Raw genomic sequence first — 12,718 nt, 5'->3', positions numbered from 1 at the left:
GGATTCAACATGTCTAAGGCGATAAAATTCCTAATAGCGGCTTTGACAGGTAAGCATCATTAAACAACAAACAAACAAATAGAAGGATGACACGATTATTAAAGACAAAGTCAGAATTGTTTTCACTAATATCATATTATGAAGACATCAAACTGATCTTTTTGTGTGTATTTGTAAATATAACTATTATATTAATGTTTGCATTATTTATTTTTTCACATAGTCACAATGTTAAACATTCATTTTGACCTTGACCAATGAAAACTATTTAATATCAAAATCCAACATGTATTGTAAATCCAGCTATATCGGTTGCCAGAATGTTTCTGTTGTTAATATCATTATTGTGGGGTTGTTATTCCAACATTTACTAGTTCAAAATATTGCGTAGGATAAGAGATCTTACAGAAAATGTGCAATTACTCCGTCTTCTTAGGCCACTGTTATAATCATATGATTAGGGTTATGGTCAATGTTAGGATGCAGGGGGTATAGTTCTTCCGTTTTGTTTCAATTGTTATCATTAGCTATGGGATCGTAAAATTTTCTCCTAGAAATACGCATAGCTACTTGAATTTTAATGATTTTTAAATGTGTGTTTGGTTTTGTTATGTTTTATACAGCCATTATATGTGCCTGTGGGCAAGGTGTAGCCAATGACTGCTTCATGTGGCAACAGCCTGACCCAGATCGTCCTGAGTTAGGTTTACATTGGGTCCTGTCTTATACTAATAAGGACGTCTTGTGTACTTGTACCAAAATTCTATTCGGAGGAATGAACCCGACACCTCTCCCAAGATCAGAGAACTTCTTTTATCCGGATGATCTCAACAATGACAATGTCACGGAGTTACGTGAGAAACTAGGGTGTACAGATTCGAAAGGTACGTATCTTATTAAACCGGGTATTTACCTCTAAATAAACAGATACAATATTGTGTCTTAATAAAATACTACTGGCAAGAGGACTTTCCGGTTGAGAGGGGGGATAAGGCATAGAATGATCTTCCCCAAACATTAAACATCCCCTAACTGTCAACACAAATGTCTTCAAGAACATATATAGTAATCAAGTTTACCTATGAAGAGGAGAAGGGTGGCAAGATCCCGTTTTTAGACGCCTTGATTGTTCGACGAGATGACGGATCGATTAAATTACTGGTGTATCGGAAGGCAACACACACCGACCAATACTTGAACTTTAGGTCGCATCACCCTCTACACCATAAATTAGGGGTCGTCCGCACACTCATGGACAGAAAGAACAGAATTGTCACCGAAGATGAGGATAAAGAAAGAGAGGACGATCACATCAAAGGCGCGCTTCAGAAATGTGGCTACCCGGATTGGAGCATCAAGAAGGTGAAAGATCAGATGGCAAAACCAAAGTCAAAGAAAGAGAGAAAGAAGAAAGACGATTCGAACAAGTCTAAAGGGTTGGTAGTTGTTCCTTATGTGGAAGGTGTGTCCGAGCGCATTTCTAGGGTTTTCAAAACATATAACATCGCCACGGCAATGAAACCTCATTGCACACTTCATAATCTCTTAGTACATCCAAAAGACAAGCGGGAACCCCATAATTCTACCGATGTGATATATTCCATTCCTTGCAAAAACTGTAATTCGGCTTACATCGGGGAGACAGGCAGGAAATTTGGGAAAAGACTTGACGAACATAAAACTGAGGCTGAGAAAATCGGAGACAACATCAAAACAAGAGCAACGAGAAAGGCATCACAGTCTGTCATCCACAAGTCGGCTATTACAGACCATGTGGTTGAAAACAATCATGTAATCGATTGGGATGAGGCTAAGATCGTGGGCAAAGAGAGCAACAGATATACAAGGTGGATCAAAGAGGCAATTACCATCAGAAAGCGGGGCAACACCATGAACAGAGACGAGGGGCAATACAACTTGAGTCACGTTTTGACGATCTGATAACTGACAAGAAAGCAACTGGCAACTCAGTTGCTAAGCAGCAGTCAATATCAGCTGTATACAGATCGTCATTACATCAATAGCATCGATAAACGAAACTGACAGTTTCCGAAACGTCTGCAAGTAAGTGGATATTTTATTGGACTAGTCGTAAGAAATCACAACTAACAAGTAACTTGTAATAATAATTTCTTTATTTTCCTGTTTACCTTGTGATGTGCCCTGGGTAATTTAATTTGATTATTTATCTTTGTTTACAATTAAAATCTATTTCATGAGACATTTTAGGGATTCCCCTCTCATGTATACATCAAGTTGGGCAAATTGAATCATTTCTTCTTTTCGATTGCTGGGAATTCCCTTTTTCAGTGTAATGCACAATTGGGAATTTCCAAGATTACCTCATGTGTTGTAAAATAGCAATTGGCTATTAAAATAATTGGATTTTCCAATGCTTGGTATATAAGAAAATGTAAACATAATTCTTCACAGTTTGTAGTATTGTTCTGGGCTAGCTAATGTGCTTACAGTCCATTACCTTCAAAGAAAGGAAATTGCGAACCAGAAATATTTTATGTAGTCAATGTACTACAACCTGCCAGTAATGTCGGAGAAGATCTAGTTTACGTCAAAGTGCGTACATCTTCCAAGAAAGGAAATTATATTCTTCTGTCGACTTGCTGAAGTCTGGTTTTTGAAACAACATACAACACATCTGTCAATATAAGTGGAAACAAGTGGACTGTATGCGACACACACAGGCCTGTTTCCGAAAGAAACTGTGTGAAAGGTGAAAGTAGCACCAGTTTGGAGATAGAGAACGGCCCAAGGAGTTAAGTGTTTGTAGAACTGCGCAAGGAGTTACGTGTGGAGAAAACAGTATCATTTTCTGTGCGAGGATTTTATACGCAAATGATTTTTTGCATGTGATTATAAATGCCAGTGTACAGTGGACATCGCTGAGCAGTGATTCTCGCAGGAACTGAATCAGCCTTCCAGAACATTGCAAGAACTCTATGATCACCTAAATGAAGACTGCTGGTTAAGTACTGAGTAGTTAAAACTATGACTGTGTAATTTTTGTATGTGCATTTGTTGTCATAATATATTGTACCAATCATATTTCACTTTCAACTAAAGACTTAGATATTGTTAACTTAATTAATCAGTGTGTATTGTTGTGCATTCTGAAGTGAATTTGGAAAGGTGTTTATGGCCTTGAGTCATTAAGCGGCTCGTAACAACCTACCATGCCTGCTGTAAGGCTTCGCCTACTGTGGTGCACATGGGCTTATGACAATCTTGATTTTGGGCGCAGGATGGGAGTGCCCTCCTGTGGAGGTTCCGCCAGCAGTTGATGACGCGGGCCTTTGTTGTTGGGATTTTCGGGGAAGGGCTTTGCCTGTGCGGGAATTCTTATTTTAAGGGCAAAATACAAGTTTCTACCGCTATCCTCATTTACCATATAGACCTGGAATTGAGTTATCGTCAACACACAGTGCTCCAGGAGTACTATAACTTTGTTGCTGGTTAGGGTTAGGGTAGGGGTTATGTTTGTGTTGACGATACTCAATTCTAGGTCTGTAGAATGAAGTGTCATTTGTGGAGACATTCGGTGATTTGAAAAATACGATTCGAAATGAGAGTGACTCAGTATAAAAACGGCCCATGGCACATTTTTGCAAAAATTTAGATTTTCAGGTGAAAGAATACCGCTGAAGTTACTAAGTTGTTGTAAACACTCCAATTTTATTGCTACAAGCAAAAGAAAACACCAATTTATATATTTCCCTACGAATTCAGGATTGCAAAAGTCACTTTTTCAAATTGGCAAATGTGCCATGTGCCGGTTTTATACTGAGACAATTGTCTCAGTTGAACCCTTTTGCCTCTATTGATTTCATTGTTTTCTGTTCACCGTAACGAATTCCTCATTAGTTTTAAAAGGATGAAATTGTCATGGTACAATAGCACTAGCTTGTATTCTAGGTAAAACTATTGCACTATTGTTGACGTTGTCATGGGATCGGCCTTCTAATTGTAAAAAATTGTTATGACCTGTGCATTTTAAAAACGTATTAATTGAGCACAGTTCTGCATGATTAATATCTTCACTTATTATTTTCTTAAGTAGAGTGTGGCTATTAGCATGATTAGTCTTTTGTGAACCATCCAAGTATCTACATTTGGCGATATTCAACTTCTTCAATTTAAGAGGATGAGACACTCTATATTAAAGTGCATCATAAGCGTGGTTATCATGGTTATGACCAATAGCTTTTCCACCGTCTCATACCACATGTACCTAAATATTCATATCAACTTCCGTATATGTATAGATAGACTGGTTCTATTTTGAAAACATATGTGTGCTTATTTAAGCGTCAAGCGGCAAGTTCGCGTAAAGCTGGCAACCAAATTATTTTTGTTAATTGAAGTATGCTGAATTTAAATATTTTGTCTTCCAATCTGTATTTGGGCCTCCTGACCCTACAGGATTATAATAGGGGCAAAAATTAAACATGTAAATTGTTTTTCTAGGCATAAGGATCTCAAAAATGTAAAATATGTCCGCGTATGACATATAGTTATTAACTTCTAAGACTCAACAGGTCCAATGTCATGTACATTTTGTACGTGGGTGAAAATTTAAGCTGGTCCGATTTTCGTAAAAATAGAGGGAAACTGTTCCTTAAATTCACCGGATTCTGGAAAAGATTTTTTCTATCTGCGATGTAATTGGCAACATTTTTCGATATGTCAGCGCTCAAATCAGACACAATAGATGAATAGAAGCTTCAGTACGTTGGGTGTTTACATAATATATGACGCCTGGTTTTGAAAAAAAAACATAATTATTCTCTAATTGCCATGATAACGGAGGTAGGCCTCTAATTGGCTAAACAATTTGCTAACGTAAGTGTCCGATTAAGAATAATGACTTGATCAATACCTACAAAACCAGGAAGAGCACCCTTATTATTATTATTATTATTATTATTGTTATTATTATTGTTATTATTATTATTATTATTATTATTATTACCTAGCTGGGGGGTTTACACCCCCAGCTAGGTACTGTAATGCTCTCCGATTCTTCTTTCTTTCTTCTGCCAACAAACTTCAAAATGCTTCTTCTCCTATGTTACACCCTACAATTACGTAACTTGCACATATGTATCGGCTATGTCCAGTGCCCATAGTGTCTAAACAGAATTGGGGTCAAAGGTCATTAAGGGGGCATTTCTGGTATTTAACCAAATAAATTCAAAATGCTTCTTCTACCACATATTATATAGTACAATGATGTCATTTGCATATATGCATCGGCTATGCTACACGCCTATAACTTGCATACAGAATTGGGGTCAAAGGTCATTAAAGGGGTAAAATCTTACAATTGCATTATCTGGACATCTGTAAGGGGTATGGGGCTCAAACTCGGTGACAACAAATCTCATGACCAGGGGACCATTTTGCAGGGGTCAGGTCAAAGGTCATACAGAGGTCAAATTTTAGAAATGCATTTCCTGGACATCTGTAAGGGGTATGGGGCTCAAACTTGGTGACAACAAACTTAATGATCAGGGGAACACTTTGCAGGGGTCAGGTCAAAGGTTATATGGGGTCAAATCTTATAATTTCATTTTCTGGATATCTGTAAGGGGTTTGGGGCTCAAACTCAGTGACAACAAATCTCATGAACAGGGGAACATTTTGCAGAGGTCAGGGCAAAGGTCATACAGAGGTCAAATCTTAGAAATGAATTTTCTGGACATCTATAAGGCGTACGGGGCTCAAACTCGGTGACAACAAACTAGATGAACAGGGGAACATTTTTGGAACATTTTGTAGGGGTCAGGTTAAAGGTCATCTGGGGTCAAATCTTAAAATAGCATTTTCTGAACATCTGTAAGAAGTACGGGACTCAAACTCGGTGACAACAAACCTCATGACAGGGGAACATTTTACAGGAGTCAGATACCTCCACAACACCAACACGCCCCAGCTAGGTTTGTGGTCTATGACCACCATTTGCCACTAGTTATTATTATTATTATTTTTATTTTTTATTTTTTTTGTCTCTATCAGATAATTCTCATCACGAGAATGGAACATCTAAAGTTACAGGTTTATTGTTTTGTTTTTATTTCATCAGCTGCCATAGCATCATCAACAAGCCAAAGCATCACAAAATCGGAAAGTTCTACTCAAGAACAACTCACAACTGAAGGTAAAGATATAAATAGTCTCTGTTAGATAATACTTATAGATAATGATGAGAAAGGCATATTTGAATTCAGGGTGTTCATTATTTTGTGCTCGAATAATTCGTTAAATTCGTTAAATAAGATTGCTTTTCGGTTATTTCGTTATTATTCCTTTATCACCAATTGGTGACAAAGGAATGAATAACGATACGGACCTGTTAATCAAGTTATATTTTGATCAGTACTAAACTGGCGGGACTTTGAGTACTACGCTGAAAAGTAGACCCACTTTAAAAGCGATGTATTCAGATGGCAGGCTTTGTTGTGTTTATTTTAGCTGTCGTTGCATCAACCACAAAAGAAGTCACCACAAATCCTGGAAGTACCGGGCAGCTCACAACTGAAGGTAAAAATGTCGGGACAATGTACTTTGTTTTTGTTAAATAATGTTGATAATGTTTGTTATATTATATAATGAGAAAGAACATCTTAGCTTAGATGTTCTTTAATGTACCTCGTCCACGTAAGAAAAATTGTTATTATGCTTCTATACGAGGTATTCACTTCCTCATTTTTGCAAAGTTAGAAGATCGATGACGGTGGCGCAGTAGTTCTTTAGCCAGAGGCATATCTCGAATGCATGAAATGTCCCCTAAGTTACACATCACTTCATGAACTAGACCATGACAAAAGGTGCGGCTGGACTTTTAGTACTCTGGTAATAACTTCACTAGAGGTCAATGAGTCGAAAGTGATAAATTTCTTGTTTTGTTTTTATTTCATCAGCTGACATTTCTTCATCAACAAGCCAAACAACCATCGCAAAAGCGGAAAGTTCTACCCAAGAACAACTCACAACTGACGGTAATGAGTATATTGTCTCTATTAGATAATGGTTAGATAATGATGAAAAAAGCACATTATGAATTTGGGTGTTCATAGGGTACTGGAATGCTTCGTTAAACTCGTAACATTTTCAATAAAAATAGATTAGTATTTCATTTTCAATAAAATGCAAGCTACTACTGATTTTTAGTCGAACAGATGAGGTAAAACAAAGAAAATTGGAATTTACTACTAGCGCTGATGTCACCAATGCGAGTCACTCCATCGGTCGTGTTAAGGCACGATCCTATGATGTGTGTGTATACCGTCCCGCACGCCATGTACGTAATGTGTCATGAACATCCCATGGCTTTGAATAATATTTCCATCGTAATAATTAAACGGGGGTTCCTGCGTTTTATTCAAAATCTCGGATTTTGACAAAACTACAAACTACAGCACCTAAAGTCTTGATTTTTGCAGGGTATGTTATATAGTCTAATAAAGTACAGTCATGGACAAAAGATTGGAATATTTTTATTTTTTGCATAGCCCTTTTTTTAAGTGCAGATTTCTTACCATCAATACCCGTCAGCCATGAAAAATAGATCACGGGTGTCTGACAAGGTACATTCCATAGGTACATTCGTTATCACACAATACGTAATGTAGGACAATGGCTTCTTATGCCTGACCAATGAACCATCGGGCATCCTTTTCGCAGTTATTTTAGCGATATGATTCATAAGGTTACATTGGCTTTTGCATTACCGTGTGAAGACATCAGCTTTACTTTGTTGTATCTGGCTGTTGTATACGCATGATGCAGTCATGTCTACAGTAGAATTCACCACGACCTTTGCAGGACTTAAACCTTATTAGAAGCTATTAAACCAAGATAACACTCATTGAAAACAGCTCAACTGATTAAATCATATCTTCTCTGGTTACATACACACAACATATGTTTCTGCTTTACATGTACAATGGAGCAATGAGCTGGTATTCATAGTTTCAGTTGGGTGAACGATTATAAAACGAACGCTAGAGAACATTTCTGTGTGGCTTTTGTTTACGAAATGAGACAATGCTCTGCTTATTGTTAACCAGCGTTCTTAAAAATGAGAAGCATGGTGGTTTGCAGACTTAACACGGTTTGGAAATAATTTCTTCATATTTTTTGGTGTTATCTGTCGTTTATATATCCTTCCTAAAACACCAAAGTACGAATATTTCCAAACATCTAAATTAGCTAAAAATTTAGGACATGTTACAAAACTATATTTTCTAGAATTTTAGAAGAGTACTTTTAATATTGGCCGGTTATTTTTCACAAAGCGACGTTAACTAGGCAAATCCCCATACTTTTCACGTACGCTATTTGTAGAGGTCACGCGTCAATGGTAAGAGCACTGTGTATTGTGTATAGGAAAACGGACAGTAACTGCAGTATGGATATTTCTGATCATGGGTTGCAAGTTGAGGTCAGATTTATACGCCCGCGTCATTGACTCGCGCCTAAATAAACAGAAGGATATTGGTGCCGCTTTAGGAATTATATAAGGTGAAGTTTCTAAAATTTTAAAGAGACGTAGAGAGACCGGAACTACTACACCTAGACCAAGGTCAGGTCTGCCCCGAAAGACAACCGCCAGGGAAGACCGATATCTCCTGAGACTTTGCCGCAATGGCCTCACGAAGTCTGCATCTCGGCTACGAACAGAATGGCTGAGGTCCATAAACGCGGCTGTTACCAGGAAACCTGTGAACAATAGATTGGTTAGTGCAGGTTTTCGCGCAGGATAACCAAGAAGAAAGTCGATACTTCTGCAAAGACATCGGCATCCGCGCTTGCTTTGGTCACAGAGACATTGGAATTTGACAGTAGGTCACTTGCCTAATGTGACCTACTGCCTAATATGGCCTATTCAAGATTCAAAGACATGTTGGTCACGCGCTGCTTGAGGATTGTATCCTGCCTAGAGTCCAGGGAGATGGTGGCCGAATCACAGTGTGGGAGCACTTCACAGTAGGTCAAAAGCACAACTCTACATATAAAAGAGACACATGAACCAATACCTGCACTATCTTGATACAGTTATGCTTCCATTTGTAAGAAGAGACTTCGGAAACAATTTCGTGACCCAAGATGACAAAACCACGGCGCACAGAGCCCTGAGGGATGGAGGGAATTCCTTGAAAATAAAAATGTAGAACACCTGGACTGGTCGGCTTTGAGCCAGGATATGAACCCTACAGAGCACTTTAGGCAGAAGTATCCCACAGGTAAGGTAATATGCACAACCAACCAATCAAATCACCCTGCAGGAACTTAGACACGCCCTCATTGCTTGCTGGCGAGATATCCCACTAGGAACCTTGGCAACATGTGGAGTGAATACCACGTCGTGAACATGACCTTGAGCTGGCATGGGGTGGACACACCAAATATTGAGTTGTTTTTCTCAAGCAAGAGACTTATCTGAAGCTTTTTAAAACAACAAAGTTTGCTAGTGTTTTTAATCTCATTTTGTGAAACAAAGAGACCTCTAAAAAGTAATGAGATTTTGTAATTCTTCCATTTAAATGACAAACTGTGTGATGTAAACATCAAAGGACATTTTGTATTTTTCAATTAAATTCAACTGAGCACTACCTCAGAACAATAAACCTATTCATGATATGATTGAAAACTGCATTTGGTACAGAGATAAAATATTCCAAACTTTTGTCCATGACCTTACATAATGATCATGTCACAATACAGTATCGAGAGCGTCCTCTTCAGCAAATGTTACAATATGGTTTTAAATAACATACACTGGTTTTCGTTATGGCGTTATACTTTGATCAGTACTAAACAAGCGGGAATTGCTAGGCTTTGAGTACTACGCTGAAAAGTAGACCCACTTTAAAAGCGATGATAACAGGCTTTATTTGTTTGTTTCAGCTGCCATTGCATCAACCACAAGTGAAGTCACCACAAATCCTGGAAGTACCGGGCAGCTTACAACTAAAGGTAAAAATGTAATTTATGCTTTGTAAATTATTTCTTGCGAATGTTGTTATCAGTGTGACTTTCCGCTTAAATAATTGTCATAGCTTTATTCTGAATTTTGTTCTTGCTCTCGACGTATTGTTGTCATTCAAGTGTACCGCTTGGTTTAATCATAGATGTATTGTTAGTTGTGATTTCATACGACTAGTCCAATAAAATTGCAGACGTTTCGGAAACTGTCAGTTTCCTTTATCGATGCTAATGTTGTAATGGCGATCTGTATACAGCTGATGTTGACTGCTGCTTAGCAACTGTGTTGCCAGTTGATTTTTTGTCAGTAATCAGATCGTCAAAATGATTTAAGTTGTATTGCCCTCGTCTCTGTTCATGGTATTGCCCCGCTTTCTGATGATGATCTACTTTTAGAGAATAATGATAGGATTTTGTCTTTTTCTATCAATATCGTGTCATAATGGATGGGCTGGCCAATATTTTGAGTAGTGGATGCCGGCGCAGCCGGTATCCACTACGATAAAAATATTGGCCAGCCCATCCATTATGACACGATATTGATAGGCAAAAGACAAAATCCTATCGTTTATTCTCATTCTTATTCAGTTTTAATGTAATGTTTGCGAGAAAAACTGCTTTTTTTCAGAAAAAAATAAAGTTATTTTGGTGAGGATATCCCCGTTGTTTTAAATGAACGAAACCATCACGAACATCTAAGCCGCCAAATCGCGTTCTTAGTTCTCGCACGTGTATTACGCGAACGCATTATCGCGCGATCATTGAGGAGCAACAAGCATGCCGCCGCTGCGTGGCGGCGCGCGCCCTGACTATTATCACTATCAACTATTGTGAGATATTATACACCCGAAAACCAATCAAATTACGTGAATTCTTTACAAGACGCACCCATTGAATAAGAATTATCCATCTTTTATATTTTTTATATCTATTGCTCTCTTTGCCCAAGATATTAGCCTCACCTCAGTCGATTACATGATTGTTTTCAATCACATGGTATGTAATAGCTGACTTTTGAATAGCCGATTATGATGCCTTTCTGGTGGCTCTTGTTTTGATGTTGTCTCCGATTTTCAGCCTCAGTTTTATGTTCGTCAAGCCTTTTCCCGAATTTTCTGCCTGTCTCAATTGCGGGGCAATACCATGAACAGAGATGAGGGGCAATACAACTTTAGTCCTGATGAATTTGTTCAAGAATCATAGATGCAGTTTATACAATGACATCATCAAGTGTTTTAACGTACGTTTCGACGTATGCATCTATGCAAGATGTTCACTTTCTTTATTTTTTTTAATGTCAACAAATTATGTCCACTTTGAAGTACGAAATAATGTACCCACATTTTGCGTAAGTGTATCGTGCGTCACGTATTAAGACATGCATTTATGTGCGGCTATCAGTGTGTTAATTCCATTTGATATTACGGCGCGCCGAAACTGTGTAATTTACTGCGTACTTCGTACTTCGGAGTGCATAAATTGTACAGCAAATAGTAAATTGACATGAGTGTCCGCGTCTTCGTGGAACTCCCTTGTCGATGTAGGCATTAGCTGCATGTATGTAGCGAGTCGTAAACGTAGCGCGCATTACGCTACTCAGTACTCGCAATTGAATTTGCAGACAATTGTGTTCATTTTAGAATAAAAAGGGATTTTCATGATGTACTTTTTGTTTCTTAAATAAATCTAGTTTTCAGTTATAAATGATATTTAAGTGACAAAGAATAATTGTGGTAAGCCAGTATTCACTGCTCAAAATATTGCATCTGCTTGTCGTCTTTTATAGGATAGTTAAAAAATATCATATCGTTTATTTTCTAAATCTTATATAGCTCAAGACTCCGAAGACAGTAATGTATATATTGTTCACATAATGTTATCAACTCTTTAAAATTATTATTGCAGGTGAAACTTCGATATATGTTTGTGAAGGCGAGACATTGCATCTAGAATGCGAGGAAAGTCGATTCATTGATGTTACTTTTGCTATCTATGGTCGGCGAGATGGGACAGTTTGTAACGGACCTGTCCAAACAACGAACTGCGCTGCTGGAAATTCACTGGAAGTTGCCCAGAGTTTATGCAATAGGAAACAAATGTGTGGCGTACAGGCTAGCAATGGTGTGTTTGGTACTGATCCGTGTGGAGGCATTGCGAAATACCTTGAAATCAGCTTCAGATGCATATGATAAAGGGTGTGTACTCTCTTCTCTTGTACTTTACTGGCATAAATTGGTAACACCATGTTTCGTCGGATTAACACATTACAATTTCATTTGCATGTTTTAATGAACAGATCTCATGTCTGTGACACACTCTAATTTCATACTATTCATTGCTTTAATGAGAATCACTACTCATTTATTTTTGATCACGTAAATTAATCATTTTGATGAGATACGGTATACTGTTAATTTTAATCAGGTGTATTTTCACTTTGGCCCTGGCAATCAGAAGCAAATGGTTGGTTTCCGGTTTATTTTAAAGTATTAATTAACTATTCATATTGACCATAATTATATTATTTTGGCTCCATCATTCATATCATTTTGACTAGATGCTGTTAGATTCCCCTCGGATAAGGCATCCTGGACAAAGTTGAATCTTTTTGACAAGAATCTATTCATTGTACATGTTATAATGCTTAATAAACCAGATCTCCGCCTCATATTATTTGATTACAATGCCCTTGTCATCTAAAATGGTCAAATTT

General features: G+C 37.8%; 1 protein-coding gene across 1 annotated transcript; it reads left to right on the top strand.

The window, feature by feature from the left end:
- The first annotated feature begins 664 nt into the window (after positions 1 to 664).
- Positions 665 to 12,268, top strand: LOC140163925 (uncharacterized). Its single transcript, XM_072187230.1, has 6 exons — positions 665 to 884; positions 6,101 to 6,175; positions 6,490 to 6,558; positions 6,939 to 7,016; positions 9,928 to 9,996; positions 11,911 to 12,268. The coding sequence occupies exons 1-6, from the start codon at positions 668 to 670 to the stop codon at positions 12,192 to 12,194; spliced, it is 792 nt and encodes a 263-aa protein (XP_072043331.1). The 5' UTR covers positions 665 to 667; the 3' UTR covers positions 12,195 to 12,268.
- Positions 12,269 to 12,718: the final 450 nt, after the last annotated feature.

The sequence above is a fragment of the Amphiura filiformis genome, chromosome 11 (assembly GCF_039555335.1).
Source record: "Amphiura filiformis chromosome 11, Afil_fr2py, whole genome shotgun sequence".
Lineage (NCBI taxonomy): Eukaryota > Metazoa > Echinodermata > Ophiuroidea > Amphilepidida > Amphiuridae > Amphiura > Amphiura filiformis.
This window is presented reverse-complemented; position numbering and strand designations above follow the sequence as displayed.

Coding starts and splice junctions, on each gene's coding strand:
- LOC140163925 (XM_072187230.1), top strand. CDS start 668: ATGTGGCAACAGCCTGACCCAGATCGTCCTGAGTTAGGTTTACATTGG. Junction 6,559..6,938: donor CGGGCAGCTCACAACTGAAG/GTAAAAATGTCG, acceptor TTATTTCATCAG/CTGACATTTCTTCATCAACA. Junction 7,017..9,927: donor AGAACAACTCACAACTGACG/GTAATGAGTATA, acceptor TGTTTGTTTCAG/CTGCCATTGCATCAACCACA.